Here is a 14638-nt window from a genome sequence, read left to right as displayed (position 1 = left end):
AAGCCTAAATATAACACAAGCATGGAAGTATTTTCCTTCTAATGCTATAAAGCAATACTACAGCCCAGGAATGCACAGCTTTTCCTGTATTCTGATCACGCCCACTTACAAACCAAGTGATTATTCCACATTCTAGGACAAAGATTCTCTCCATCATTTGGTTTATGTTTGCATGGCAATACCACTGGGACGTGCAGATTTAACGAACAAACATGTCCAGTCTTACAGAGATTACAACTTTTTGCACACCTTGAGCAAATTTCAAAGCTAGAGAAATATATAAAAGATTTCCTAAACAAACTGGAGGCAGAGCATACAGCTAAAGCAGTTCTTCCAGTAGATACTAACAATGTAGAGGCATTTCTTATCTCTAAATTTGCAAAAGTACCTGTATTTCATTACCAATACAGAGTCACTGAGAATGAACTTGTTTCCCATCAAAATAAGCAATCATAAATGCACCTATGCAGTCATTTTCTAAAGTTTAGACTGTACACTTCAGATGCATGCAGAACCAGGTCTCCAGATGCTGTGGTAATGTCAGATTCCAGTGAGGTGCCATCTTGCAAGCATGACTGCTGAGAGCCAGAAAACAGCAGAATTATTTGGTAAAAGAAAGGTAGCAAAGACAAAAATTGATCCCAAATTCTTAATTCTTATGGGGATACAGCTCCACTACTTCCTCCAGAGACCTGTCCAGCAACTCCTCGAAACTGACATATGCTCACTTAAGCCAGGCTTGTAGCAGGTTCTGATTTGCAGTAAGCAGAAACAAGCGCTGGTGTTGGTGGTAAGCTAGTAAGTCCAAACTTCCTGCTTTATGCTGATTATTAGCTGCCTAAATAGTCCAATGGATCTGCAGCCATTTAACATAGAAGACAAATTCCAACAGTATCATGGACAACCTGCTAGCTATACAAACTTTAGGGTGCTTGACAAGGTAAGAATACTGCCACTTTTAATTTAGTTCCATGATGTCTTAGAAATAATACTAGGTTTTGGCCTCATTTGTATACAGGGAACTAAATATTGTTTTAACAAAATCAAAGGTACAACTTAATTGATTTCACAGAATCACAGAATATCCTGAGTTGAAAGAGACACATGAGGACCATCAAGTCCAACTCCTCACTCCGCACAGGACAACCTAAAAGTTAAACCATGTATCTCAAGAGCGTTGTCCAAATGCTTATGAACACCGACAGGCTGCTTATACCAGTGCCTGACCACCTTCTCATTCAGCTCATGCTTCAGAAGAACTGTGTGAGATTATAGACAGAAGTTGTTTTCAATAGTCCATTGCTAGTCATAGTGGTAAAACGGTTTCATAGGTCTGGGTTGGGAGAAAACACAAAAAGAAACAACACACAAGCAGAGTCGCTTCATTTTTATTTACTCAGCAAACATCTTCCCTTGCAATTTTTAAATACCATCCAAGACCTAACTAAGATTATTAAAGGCTGTCTGCTTTTTTGTGATGAAGCTTTTTGCTAACAGGATCTTTTTCCAGAAATAAAGACCATTGCTTTGTTAAGATATTCCAATTTAGCTAAGTACAGTTGCTAATTTGACCCAGAATTAAATGGCATTTACAACAGTGCTCTTACAGTTACTCTAGAAAGGACAAGATTCTCCATCTGAAATTGTCCTACTCCCAGTCCCACACCAGGATTTCACTCTTTCAGTATTAGGGGTGCCTTCACCTGTTCAGCCACGTCCTTCCCCATCAGCGTTTCAACAATGGCCAGCCCAAATTCAAAGCTGGTACCAGGACCGCGGCTGGTGAGGATGTTCCCATCTTTCTCCACGCGGCTCTCAGAGTAGCAGTAGTGTGCTTGGGGGGAACACACAACAGAAAGAGCATCAGTCTTCAGCACATTGCCCACAGCTGCTGCAGAGCACAGACCTGCCTGCTGCAGGGCACTGCAGCAGCTCCTCACCCACAGTGTTCACACTCCGCAGAAGGCACCTCAGCCACCCGTGTGGGCTCAGCAAGCCTCAAGCTCTGTACCCTTGCCCCTCTGGAACCAAGTAGCTCATCACTGCCTGCAGTCCTCAGGGAGGAAAGGGGCCTTCAGGGAGCTCTGGCAGCTTATTCACATGGTATGGGAATGCACCTCTGATTCTACAAGCTCATCAAGAGCTTGCCTGTTAGTTCCCATGAGGTTACTTTCGGAAGTCAGACTGCTTTTGTGTAGCTGTTCACAATGTGTTTTTTTTTCCAAATCCACGTAGAGGAAACTGTAGGAACCCTGCCATCTCCTGCTCACCTTCAGACTCGTTAATATTCACAGAATGACTTCTTAATAGAGCTTCAGGACCACCTCCTTTAGGTATGAGAAAGAAGGGTGAAGCCAACAGCTGCTCATAGCACCAAAACACTACTCATGGGAGAGCAGGAAAGGTGCTTCTGGGGTTTGCTGTTGGGACCACTGAGGCAAAGAACCAAAAGGGCAAAAGATGGCTCAGCCTCAGAGGATAAGGGAAAAAGTGCTCCTAGCATGATGCTTATTTTCCCCAAGAATGAGAATGTTAATAGAGCCCTGTATTTTCAGGTTAAATAGACTTAGAAATACAGTCTTAGCATATTCAGTTGAATTTTGATTACATTCAGGAAAGCATTAAGGAAATCCAGAGATATGAAATAACATACAAAAGCTATTTTCTTTTCTTTAAATCAAGGGTTCAACTAAAAAAAAAGTTCTGAGAAGAGGTTAAAGAGAAACCTACAGAAGTTGTTACATACCTCCATTCATCATTTTATCTTTGGCCAAAGGATGTGTTGTGACTTTGCTTCCAAACCCAATCCCATGTGCCAGAAGAGCAGTAGGACCTGTAGGGACACAAAGTTGAATCGGTGAGAAACTGTTTTCTGCTACAAACACATTCAGGCACTGGGCCCTCAAGTGGCCAAAGCTCACTGTGGACAGACTGCTTTTGATAAAACTGATGCCAGCCCTATCACTGAAGCAAACGACATCAAAAAGAAGACAGCTGTATAATCTCTCCCATTCGATTACACAAAACACCCTGTGCAGCGAAACTGATGAAGAGAAGGTTTAGAGAACACCCAGTTCGTGCAGCTGTCCTACCAATGACTCTGCTGCCTTTGAAGAAGTTGAGAACAATGGTCATTTTATTTCCAGGTAATACATTTAAAACTGCTTGAAACTAAGTAACAAAAAGTCTTCATTTCAATCTGAACATTAACTAGGTCTAATAACTTTACGATCTTGGCAAGGCTTGAGTTCAGAGGCTTAACAGATAAAACTTCACTTGAGCAAGCCCTTACATGTTGGAATTGTGTGCGAAGCAGTATTTCGGACAGATCGTGGACTATCTGCTAAGTTTTTGGGTTTCACAGTCTTTCTCTTTTCTTTTCGTACTTCCTCCTTGGCCTAAATAGAGGAAGAAGTTTGTGTCAAGAAGTCTTAGGTCATCTGACAGAAAATCCTTATGGGAATTCCAAAAGAAACTAAAGGCAGGATTTGCCTAATGTGAGTTTCATTTCTATACATTTGATTCATTTCAGATATAACCCAGGAAATAACCTTCTTTGTGTTCAGTTGGAATCAGCTCCAGGAAGCATTATACCTAAATAAATTAACTGTCCTCATTGCAGGCAAAGGCCTTTACTGGGCAACCGTGAATTTGCGATTGTTCTGCAAGAGATACAGACAGAGAAGTAGAAGGCTACCACTGCCAAGTTCAAGAATGTTCACAACTCTGTATGTGTATCACCTAACTGAAGACTGAAAGCAAAAAAGCCCAGCAATGTACCAGAAAACAAAAGTGAAAATACGCTCCACAAACACACTGTTAGACCGTCTTTTACACACTCATCATGACTCTCCTCGTTCTCAGCCACGGGTACCCAGTCCAGACTCTCAGTCCACGTAAGAGTACTGGCAATTGTTCATCTTGCTTTATCACATACAAATTTTACAAAGGAATGAACTGGACACCTAGCTGTGCAGAATATGTAAGCAGACAACTCTCTCCTCAGAGTAATTCCATCTTTTGCTACCACTCAGATGAGGAAGGGTGAGCCTGTAATTCTATATTTACAGCCTTCCTTCTGAAGCTAAAGGGCAGGAGAGGAGATGTGAGATAAATTTACAGCAATGATGTTCTGCCAGCACTGTGTCCTCGCAGAAAGATCACCGGAATAAGCAAGTATTTTGTAAAACATCCTAGCACATTACCTTTCACTTTTTATTTTAAAGACAGTCACACAACTGATTGAAAAGAACTGGGTACCAAGCAGAACTTGCAGGTAAGCGTTCACAGTATTTTAGAGATTCCTCTGCTACTAAATTTACAAAAAATTCAAATGCTGATGGGTGCATGTATAGTACAAATCCCTGGTACTAAATTACAGCAATATAGAGTTCTAAGACAGTAAACTGTCTGCATGCCCCTTCAAAATATCCAACTGCTTTACAAAGCAAGACATCTTGGTGACCCACCTGCACATATGGCAGCAATCAGGCCTTTTCTGCTTTCCTGGTCCTTCAAAATATCTTTCACAGCAGGAGACTGTACGAAGAAACCATATCACAAGTCATTGTTTGGGGTCGATTATTTGAAGCATGGTTGAAATATTTTCCCCTGCAAATTCATAAACAAGTTTTACAAAGAAAAACAGCTGACAACACTCCATCCTCTCTCAGGACAGAGGGCAATGAAAACACTAAGAAGGAGAAAAACTGAAAACAATAAATACTTGCCCCACAAGGAAAGAGCAAGGAAATCAGAAGGAACTGCGAGGAAGTACTTGGCTCACATAAAAGCCGGTTAATCAATGTCCATAGAAAGTCTGTTTGAAAACTTCACAAGACATGTAGGAAACAGTATTCATGAAATCCCTCCAGACAGTCTCTATCATTAAGATTTATACAGGATATCTGTCTCATATTCCAGGGCTTACAAATTGTGTGATACCATCTAAATCCTACCTGATAAACCGACTTGTTTGTCTGCTTGCCTTTCACAAGGCATTTATACCACCACTACAACAGTTCTGCACCAGAGAAAGAACTCTTGAGCAAAGGAACAGAGTCCTGTGGGTTCAACCTGTTTTGTATTTCATGGAATTAAATCTTCATTTGCAACTCCCTCATCTTCATATGATTATGAACAGAGATTTTCCCACCATACAGAGCAATCTTCCATTTTTATTCTGCTTACCTAGGTACTCAAGTCCAAGAATTTACCCAGTTGTCCTACCTATATATTCACAAGAAGGCTTAAGACAATAAACATCTAGTTTACTGAGTCATTCTGAAGAGAATTTTCAGATGCTGAACTAAATTTGTAGGATTACTAAGCAAGTGTAGACCACTCACTACTCATGAGGATACCCATGAATCTTTAAGATACCAGAACTTTACCTCTGACAAGTTTTGAGCTCCAAGGTTACCTCCAGGCAGGACCACGACATCGTAAGGCCCCTAAACAAACAAACAAAAAAATTGCTCTGTTGAGCAGAGGCTGGTACACGCATTACACTGTTTTAAGGCCATTACAGCTGAGTTGAGTGAGAAGCAAAAGGATCTACCTTTTCTTCCATTGAACAATACTTTATGATCAGAGAACCAGTTCCAATTATGGAACAAAATACTGTTTCCTATTCAGGAAGAGCCCATTACCGAAAAAGTCTGTCACAGAACTAAATTTTAAGTCTAGTGTGTTTAAGAGCTTCAACAAGTAAATGGCAGCTCTTGCATCATTAAGGACAAGTGGTTTTGCTCCAGCCTTACTGTACATTATAGCATTGTTTAGCTTCCCATCACAACTTTTCGGCTGTTCCGAATCATGGTATTTTGCTGGGCCAAATTCACCTCTGAAACTGTGAGAAAGGCTATGTTGGCCATTATACCAGGTCAGGGTGATGACCAACCTCTTTTCTGGCATCTTCAAGACTGGCATCAGGACAAATGAAGACATCTCGACTGCACTGCACTGGTTCTTTTCCTGTTAGGCCTGCAACAGTCACCTTAATCTAAATGAAGAATATATGTACTGTTACAATTCAAGAATTTAGGGTGGTTTTCTTATATGTTTGTTCTTAAGTAGTGCACAGAAAGAGTGAAGCACTACTGAAAGCTATCAAGAACAAGGCAATGTTTAAGCTTCCCCAAACCATGTTGAACGCCAAACACACAAGGTAAGCAGTGACATTCAGCTAGAGATTAACAAACACCTCTAAAAGCTCAATTTTTCAAATGGGACATTTAGACAATATCTGACCCCACAGGTTTGAAACAAAACAAAACAATACAACCCAGGAGAGCTAGACTAAGTAGAACAGATGATGACTTAAAATCTCTCTGCAGGCTCATGCCATTTTCAAACACACTTATGGTGTGTTCAGTCTTCTCCCTTGACTTTTAGATGCCTGGTCATGATATCATAGATATGCATGGCACAGCTCACATTCACTAAATAAGCAGACAAGCTTGTGCTTCTCATGGCAGCCAAAATGGGGAGTACATTAATGGAATGACGAAGGCAGTGGGAGAAGGTAATTTTTATTTCAGTTATTTCTATACAAGTGAAGTAAGTATATTTATTTAAAAATCTTATTTTCATACCTACTGAGACGATGACACTGTGTACCACTATAAAAGTAACAAACAGCATGAGGAATACCACCAGAAAGAATTCTAGTTAATAACAAAATTTTAAAAGTAGCTCAAGAAAAGCTACATAATGTCATGAGCTGTATTGTACTAAGCTGTTCAGACTGCTACAAAAAAAAAGCACTTCCTGTTACTATGCATGGGCATAGCCACGTTTTCTGACAGGGTAAGGTTTATCAGAAACATTCACTTTAGCCTACATTAAGCTCTTGTTTTAAAAGTTTATCTTTTGCACAAATGTCAGTTGTTATGCATGCTTATTTGGAGCCTGGCACAAACACTTGCTAACCAGTAAGAGGGCACAGGTAAACTTTCACCTCCTACAACAGACTACACCTTGAACTCCTAGCAATGAACATGAACTTGAGGCAAAGATTTTTCCCTTGATCAAGGGCTCACAAAAAGATAGTTCGTTGTCTGCATACTCACCCCAGCTCTTCTCATAACATCAGTGGGGATTACAGTTTCCATTTCCTCTGCCCCTTTTGCTAGAATCACCAATGCTCTTTTCGAGGCCATATCTTGAAGGGTTGCTATTAGGCGAGATGGCTGTGAAGGGAGGGGCTGAGAGGGGTAGAAAAGGACAATGCAGTTAGAAGGCAAATCTCCTAGTACAAATCCTTCCTAATGGTGAAGTTTAACAACATTGAATAATTTGTGTTTTTGCATTATCTTTAATTTAAGCCACCTCAAAATGGGTTGCTAGCTTTAATTAATATTCATAGCAATCCCATTTAACTACAGAGCTTTTTACAAAGAATGCATTATGATATTAAGGGATTAAGACATTTGTGCAGCGGGAGGCACAGCACATCAGCACCAGAACAGGAAGCAGCTTGGCCTAATCAAGACTTTACCTGACTGGAGTCTGCCAGAGAGAAGGGTTCAAGGTGGGTGGCAGAGTTGTTTTCAACTTGCACACCCTCACTCATACCCAGACTACTGACTCCTACACAGGTCAGCATTTATAAAAAGGGCTTGCAGGAGCTTTGACCTCATGTCTGGTATTTAGTTTCCACACAGCACGCTTCATGAAGAGTTTCCTGTGACTTATAATGACTCGACCAGTGCCCCTGCAAAACCTGAGCAATAGATTTTCTCAGTATTTCACAATTTTGTGGGGGAGAAACGTGTGTGCACATGTGTGATGGGGGAGCAGACCACAGAATTTAGCAAATGGAACAAACTAAGCTTACGACTTATTTTTTTAGCTCCTAAATTCAAGTTCAGGTGAATGGCCAAATTTCCATTTGAAGGTTAAGTTAAAGTAACTTTAACTACATTATGTAAAATACTAACTCATACTGGTCTGACAGAAGTAAGCATCTGTGATGTGAGAAGGCATTTCACAGCTCATCCACTCTCTGAGACAGGGATTTTTCCTATGTAGGGACTTTCCATCCAGAAATGCACGCAGCACCCAGGAGCTCTTCATAAAATGAGATCCACGTTTAGTTGCCTACACAAAAGAAAACCATCCCTTCATCCTGCTTCAATTTGATCTATTTTCAGGTTCACTCCCTACTGTGAGACTCATTTCGAAAGATGCTATTTCTAGAATGCAGTAACATACAATAGAACGTCCTGCAGCATGCAGAACCAGCCCAAGCAGACAAATTGAGCGTGTCAAATCCTACTTTTAGGGCAGCTCTATGCACTGTCAAACACAAGGCCAACTGAACAAGTACACTCAAATCATAGGTATTAACAGTAACTTCACGACAACCTGGAGCTTCTTAATAATTCATCTTGAAGGCATATGCTGATTCTGCAAAACTAATTTTCGTATGAATTGGACTAACTAGCAATGGACTACCTCCATAGTCACGATGCAGAAATACTGCACTTGCTTCTTATTGTAGATAAATACTCTAGATCATAGTTTGTGTCCCTCTCTTTCCTTAGTTCTTTAGATGCAAATAGGCACCTGATCCTGAAAGCTTTTCTCTTTCCATCTAGCAAAATGCGGCCTCTCCCTACTGTCCTTAGACGTTTATCGTAATACACTGACAAATTCTTAGGCATTAGTACGGTTCTTTACGTCGGTGCATACGTAAATAGCTCTCACGCTGTAACTGCTAACAGGGCAAGACCCGTTTTCCGAGAACGCAGAACTGTTACACAGCTGCTTCATTTAATAAGCTATCTAGGTGTTGTAAATATGCGTCTTCCGTTTGCTTCTCAGTGCCAGCGTATGCACTGGCTATCTCGAACCTTTAAGTTGAGTGTAATTCCCCTACGTGAGTCCACGCACGTTTCTCACGACGGTGACTTCTGGCAGATGGCTGAACCAGAAACGCTCAGATTAAAGGCTGGCTTTGAAACCCCCCCCCTCCTCAGCGCCCCGACCGAGCAGCTTCCAGAGGGAAGGGAAGCTTCGGGGGCCGCCCGCCGCGCCGGGCCGGACGAGAGGCCACGCTCCCACACGTTCATGCGTTTATTTTAAGACATGGGGCCGTCCGACACAGCGAGGACTTGAGAAGACCGCGAGCAGCGGCACAGCGCGAGGCCGCGGCGCCGGCAACCGCACGGCGTAAAGACACGGGGCGGATCGGTCCCCGGAAGGCAGCGAGCGGCCTTCCCGCCGCGCTCGGCGGAGCCACCGCGGCGACTGCAGAGGCGGCGCAACCCCGGCCGGCCTCCGGGCCCCGCGCAGCCCCCTGCAACCCCCGCCCTCCGCTGGCGGCGCTCCGCCCGGCCAGCCCCCCGCCCGCCGCTCCCTGCGGGGCTCCTCCAGCCAGAACGGCGGATCGAGGCGCCGGCGGGCGGCGAAAGCGGCGGCGGCAGCGGCGACTACTCACCTCCACCGCGGCGCGGGCGACTCTGGGCAGTCCCGCCCCGGCCCCGCCCTCCCCGCTGCGGCGAGGCCGCCGCTGCCCCGGGCTGCCCCCGCCTCCCGCTCGATGCGCCCGGCCGGCGGCCCGCCCTCCGCCGCCGCCCCCGCTCCGCGCAGTGCCTACGCTCCGGTCACACTCGCGTCTCTGTTCTCCTCTGCCCTTTTCCGTTTGCGAGACAGTCCGTTCTCCTCACGCTCACCCAGAACGCGGCTTTAGAGCGCGCTCCGGAGCCGCCGCTGGGAGTCCCCGTCCTGCAGCAGCGCCATGGCAAGGTGCGTACCTCCACGGCCAGCCGCTGCTGCCTTTCCTCAGGCAGCCCTCGCTCCTACGGAGTGCGGAACACGTCACCATTCTTCTTCAAGTTCTGCCCACCACGTCTAATCGACATCCCTGTTTCCCGGACTCGCAACCAACAGACAATGCCCACAGCTCAAGGACCAGAGTTTTCCCTGGCCCTAAGGAGAAGTGTCATTATTCTGAAAGACGGCGCTGTGGAAGGGGCCCTTTAGGACGGCAAACAGCCCTGTCGTGTAAAACGGACGCTGGCAGGTGCCGGTAGCCACGGTCTGGTGGCCTGGTGACGGGCTCACGAGAGCTCTGGCAGAGCAGCTCGGGTCCAGGAGAGCAAGTCACAGGGGAAGGCTTCGCTGGGGGCTCCCCTGGAAGTGGTGCAGGCTGCTGCCTTTCTGTGCTACCGACGCTGGACGTCACCCAGAACCCTCGACAGCCCGCTCCTGGCACTCGCGGCCTGCGCGCCAGGCACACGCAAGCTGGCAGGTGCGCTCGTCTGTCAGTTGCACTGTACTCTGGAGAACGCCCTTCCATGTTGTCCCGCCGGTTCTCGTCTGCGCACGCGCCACAGGACACGAGCCCGCGCCGACACCGCCCGCGGCCACACGCCCCTGCACGAGCGGCGGGGACCGGCCGCGCGGACACGCAGGAGGCGGGGCTGCGCGGAAGGGCACCGCCCCCGCGCGTGGGCAGCGAGCGTCACGAGCGTCACGCGGCCTCGTGCCGGCAGGCCCGGTACGCCCCGTCGCTCGCGTGGGTCGCGGTTTCCCTCCCACCCGCCTCAGTCACCCCGGCCCGAGCCGGCGGCCTCCCGGCCTGATCCACGCGCGGAGGCGCTGAGCGCGGCGGGACCCGCCGTCATGCTGCGGCGCTCGGTTGTCTCTGCCCTGCGGGGTTCGCCTCGTGCCGAGGCGGTTTCAGACGCAGCGTCTCCGTGCGCGGCGGCGGCGTTTGTAACGTGCGGGTGCGGTGTACCCGCTCTGTCCGCCCGCGCCGCACGGGGCTCGCCACCCAGACTCTCCCCTTCACCTTCCGGGGCGCGGCCAGGCAGCGGTCAGCTACCCGCGGCGCGGACAGTCCAGGCCACCGCGGGGATTCCGCGCGGGACTCACCGGGAAGCCCCGGTGGGGAGCGGCGGGCGCTGCTCGGCAGCGCTGAGAAGGCTGCGGGCGCTGCCCGGCAAAGCTGGGGGTCGCGCCGGGGGGGGGCCGGAAAGCCCCGCTGGGTCGGGGTTTCCCCGCCGCCCCCAGACTGACGCAGCCGGGCCCTCCGGGGGCGGCCCCTAAGGGCCGGTGCCCGCCGCGCCGCGCGCACACCAGCGGGCCGCGCCGCGACGCACCGACCTCATGGGAGCGGCGGCAGCGCGGGCGCTCTTGCCGGCAGCGCTCTTGGCGCTGGCGCTGAGCCCGGGGCCCGCGACCGCCCTGCCGTGCGGCGCCGACTGCCCGGCGGGTGAGGGCAGGGCCGGGGCCGGGGAGCGGGGCACCGCGCGCAGCCCCGCGACAGCCACCGTCTGTCTCGGCCCGCAGGTACCTTCGTGGCGAGCGTGAGGTGCGGGCGCGGCGCGGGCGCGACCTGTCGACAGTGCCCGCCCGACACCTTCTCCAGCGCGGCGGGACTCAGCGGCTGCACCCTCTGCCGGAAGTGCGAAGGTACCGGGCGGCGGCGGGGCTCGGGCTGGGTGGCCGCGGTTCCTCGCAGCGGCTTCTCTTACCGCCCTGGGGTAAGACCGCGCGTTAGCTCGTCACGTCGCTGCGAGTGAAAACGGCACTGGCAAAATAACGGGATGTGTCCGCAGGGCTTCTTGCTGAAGCCACCAGCCCAATTTTTCTGAGCGCAAAGGTCCCGAACCTTTGCTGCGCCGCGTAGGATGTGCCTGAGCGCGTACACAACCTAAGACTCGTTTCCACCTTCCAGGAAGATTCAGGTATTTAAAAGAGTGTTCCTCAAAAAGCGATGCTGAATGCACCTGCAAGGAGGGGTATCGCTGCAGTGGTGACGGCTGCTCTCGCTGCGACCGAAGCTGCGGTGTGGGCCAGGAGAACATCGGGAGCGGTAAGGTAGCCTTTCTCTGCAGGCTTAAACCTCCGGCCCTCACTGCACCGGACGCACCACTGCCTCATGTACAGCGCGGAAACAACTAGAGTGAGGACCTTGCAAGATAAAAGCTGCTGGTGCTGCTAAACAGTTTGCGTGTTATGTGGAGCGAGCACAGCAGCAGACAAACCCACCAAACTCTGAGCCCTACTGCGGCTCAAATCGTGCACCAGTTAGTTCCCTTTGACAGCTCTTTTGTCACCAGCATGCGGGAAACTGAGCTAAGATCTCTGGAGTTAGATGTGATTTGTCGCATCTTGTGCCAAATAAACTGGCTAAGTAGCTGAGTACTGTACTGGTCCATAGTTCACAGGGAAAGACTTGCCTTGCATACTCAGATAAGCTTATGAAATACTAATTCTGTGAACGTGGATCACAGTCATTGTACAGGCAGGCAAAAATAGCGTTTCACATGTTGTTTTAAATACTTATCTTGCACAAATTTACCTGTCCTTGTCTGTTGAAGGTTGCCAAACTTGCCGCTACGGAACTTTTAATGATCAACCCAATGGCTCCTGTAAAAACTGGACAAAGTAAGTAATCTAAAAATAAATGCTACAGCTATTACACTAGACTGGATTTTCCCCCCCCTTTTTTTTTTTTCTTTTCTTCCCCCCTTCCTCCCCCCTCCTGTTTTGCTTTAAATGTCTTTCAGATGCTCTGCAAACCAGGTCCTGGAGCCTGGAACTGCAGCAAAAGATGTCATTTGCAAACATGCTTCAGATAATCCCACTTTAGTCACTACACTACCTACCACGTCTCCCACAATTCCATTTTCTATCACTGTGCCAGGTGAGTCATTGTATAATATTGGTTATAGAGCTAAAGAATTATGACCTATTGAAAGCGTCCTTTCTTTTATTAATTTCCAGTGTTGCAGACTTATCCAGAAGCAGAGATGGAGACAAAGTTGTCAGCTAATTCAGGGGCAGTAGGACTTTGCTCTGTAACGCTTCTCAAAGAATGTTGTTTGCTTCTTAGGGAAGGACCTCCAGATGGACATTATCAGAATTTCTCTTACTGTAGCTGGGTTGTTGTGCATAGTGTTTCTGCTGCCTTCGTGCATATGCTTCAGTATCTGGCAGAAAAAGAGACTACAGGCCGTCTTCAAGAAAAGTAAGATAACATTCTTAATTCAGTTTTTCTTTTTGAAACTATGCAGAAATCAGGAGCCTAGGTTTTTAAGTATCTTTCAAAAACAGTTGCAGATAACTTCATTTTTTAGCCTTTTAAGTCAGAAATAACAACTGAAAGGAAAAGACTTTTGGAATTTTATTGCAGAAAGCATTTAATTAGCTGTTGGTGTTCTACCAACATTGCAGGTTAACTGCATGCATATCCATAGAAGTGAAGTATTCATGAGAGGTAAAAAAGCTCAGCTGAGCCTTACTGATCTGGTTAAGGATCATTTTGTTAATTACTTCCAAGTACCGTCCTCGGCATGTGTGGCAATAGCACTTTCCAGTTCGGTCTGCTCAGAAACAGTATGCATGGCCTGGAGTGAGCGCCTTTGAACTTTGGCTGCAGTAGAAGAGGGCATAACAGTCAGGACGTACTGCTACACAGATGCAGAGTCAGCTTGAATCCAGCACTGCCCTCCAAGAGCTAATAAGCCCCAGGCAAGCTCAAGATTTCAGCACAAAAATGAGGTGGAATTGCATGCAACATAGTTTATAGTTGGGATTTTTGTTTGGTTGGTCTTTTTTACCCTTCTCTCTCTCTCTTCCTCTCTGCTTTCCTAGAGATAAGGGCTTGATCTTCTAGTGTAATTCTGAATACAGGAGACAACAGCATTACTCCAAAAATCTTAACAACTCCATGTTGGTATTCCTTTAATTCCTATGACAAACAGAGCACTAGCAGCCCCTGTTGCATTAGGGAAAACAGAGTATGATAAATGAGTTTTATCAGATGTACATGCTGCGGAGGAATAATTTCAGATTATCGAATCATTTGGAAGAATTTTTCTTCCTGCACTTGTGACTGAGGAAGGGTGAAATACGATGGCTGAATAAATACAACAGAAAGTGAACATCTTTTTCTTTAGTGCATATCACACCTGAACAGTCAATTCAGGAAGATGATGCCTGCAGCTGCCGCTTTCCTGAGGAAGAACAAGGTGAATATCAGGACCGTGGCAAATCCACAGAATTCAGAGATCTTTTGGGGAACTAGGAATTGGACTATCCAGGTCAACCACATTTCAATTTCCTTTTGGAACACAAAAGAAGAACGCATTTACATAAAAAGAGAGGGTGTCAGAATCTGTGAATTTCAGAGTTCTAAATAGCCCAGCCACTGAGGAAAAAGTGCATCTTTTCAATCTCTTAAAAAAATAAAAATAAATAAATAAAAAGATCTAGTTTGCTAACTTTCTTCCTTTAGGACTAGCAATCACATTTCTTAGAAGTGGTACTTGATCTACATACAGAAAGAAATACTGCACTTAAAGCAGTAATAGAAGGGCAGAATGGCTTTCTGGTCTCTTATGAATGGTGCCTGAGCCATAATTTACATGCAGTCTGTACGCATTTGATGCTAAAAAGGAGATCTGTAGCACACAGTAAGCCACATGTGCTACTCATGGTCTATTACCATTACCAGCCATCCTCTTGAATCTAGAGGTTCATCTCCTCCTAAAGTTTGGCTCAAACCCAACAGTCCTGGGTTTTGTGTGCAAATAGAGATAGACCTCGTTTCAGATCCCATCAGCCCTAGAAATAAATACCTGGCCTGACCACTGCACACCTCCTTATACATAGGAGAGAG

At 47.0% G+C, this 14638-nt stretch overlaps 2 protein-coding genes across 4 annotated transcripts; one reads left to right on the top strand and one right to left on the bottom strand.

Annotated features, from left to right (window-relative positions):
* Positions 1 to 1372: 1372 nt before the first annotated feature.
* PARK7 (Parkinsonism associated deglycase) lies at positions 1373 to 9474 on the bottom strand. Of its 3 annotated transcripts, none has more exons than XM_086625591.1 (7): positions 9446 to 9474; positions 7074 to 7208; positions 5903 to 6004; positions 5394 to 5453; positions 4470 to 4539; positions 2747 to 2833; positions 1373 to 1834 (listed from the first exon to the last, which is right to left on the bottom strand). In XM_086625591.1, exons 2-7 carry the CDS (start codon positions 7161 to 7163, stop codon positions 1674 to 1676), a joined length of 570 nt encoding a protein of 189 aa, XP_086481717.1. In that variant the 5' UTR covers positions 7164 to 7208; positions 9446 to 9474; the 3' UTR covers positions 1373 to 1673. The 3 variants fall into 3 exon arrangements, with proteins under 3 accessions (XP_086481717.1, XP_086481718.1, XP_086481719.1); XM_086625592.1 differs by lacking the exon at positions 9446 to 9474 and adding an exon at positions 7944 to 7964; XM_086625593.1 differs by lacking the exon at positions 1373 to 1834 and adding an exon at positions 1844 to 2327.
* Positions 9475 to 11118: 1644 nt separating this feature from the next.
* Positions 11119 to 14055, top strand: TNFRSF9 (TNF receptor superfamily member 9). The gene is made up of 7 exons (XM_086625733.1): positions 11119 to 11224; positions 11302 to 11424; positions 11690 to 11827; positions 12336 to 12402; positions 12525 to 12661; positions 12851 to 12985; positions 13917 to 14055. Exons 1-7 carry the CDS (start codon positions 11119 to 11121, stop codon positions 14042 to 14044), a joined length of 834 nt encoding a protein of 277 aa, XP_086481859.1. The 3' UTR covers positions 14045 to 14055.
* Positions 14056 to 14638: the final 583 nt, after the last annotated feature.

The sequence above is a fragment of the Tauraco erythrolophus genome, chromosome 23, assembly GCF_009769465.1.
Source record: "Tauraco erythrolophus isolate bTauEry1 chromosome 23, bTauEry1.pri, whole genome shotgun sequence".
In the NCBI taxonomy this organism is placed as follows: Eukaryota; Metazoa; Chordata; class Aves; order Musophagiformes; family Musophagidae; genus Tauraco; species Tauraco erythrolophus.
Note: the sequence above shows the minus strand (reverse complement) of the source record. Positions and strands in the feature narration are given on the sequence as shown.

What these genes read in the sequence shown, in the direction of transcription:
- PARK7 (XM_086625591.1), bottom strand. Translation starts at nt 7,163, where the DNA reads ATGGCCTCGAAAAGAGCATTGGTGATTCTAGCAAAAGGGGCAGAGGAA. An exon ending in ATGTTATGAGAAGAGCTGGG is followed by an intron (nt 6,005 to 7,073) that starts GTGAGTATGCAG and finishes TTCTTCATTTAG; the next exon opens with ATTAAGGTGACTGTTGCAGG. An exon ending in TTGAAGATGCCAGAAAAGAG is followed by an intron (nt 5,454 to 5,902) that starts GTTGGTCATCAC and finishes TTGTTTGTTTAG; the next exon opens with GGGCCTTACGATGTCGTGGT.
- TNFRSF9 (XM_086625733.1), top strand. Translation starts at nt 11,119, where the DNA reads ATGGGAGCGGCGGCAGCGCGGGCGCTCTTGCCGGCAGCGCTCTTGGCG. An exon ending in CGGCGCCGACTGCCCGGCGG is followed by an intron (nt 11,225 to 11,301) that starts GTGAGGGCAGGG and finishes CTCGGCCCGCAG; the next exon opens with GTACCTTCGTGGCGAGCGTG. An exon ending in TCCTGTAAAAACTGGACAAA is followed by an intron (nt 12,403 to 12,524) that starts GTAAGTAATCTA and finishes AATGTCTTTCAG; the next exon opens with ATGCTCTGCAAACCAGGTCC.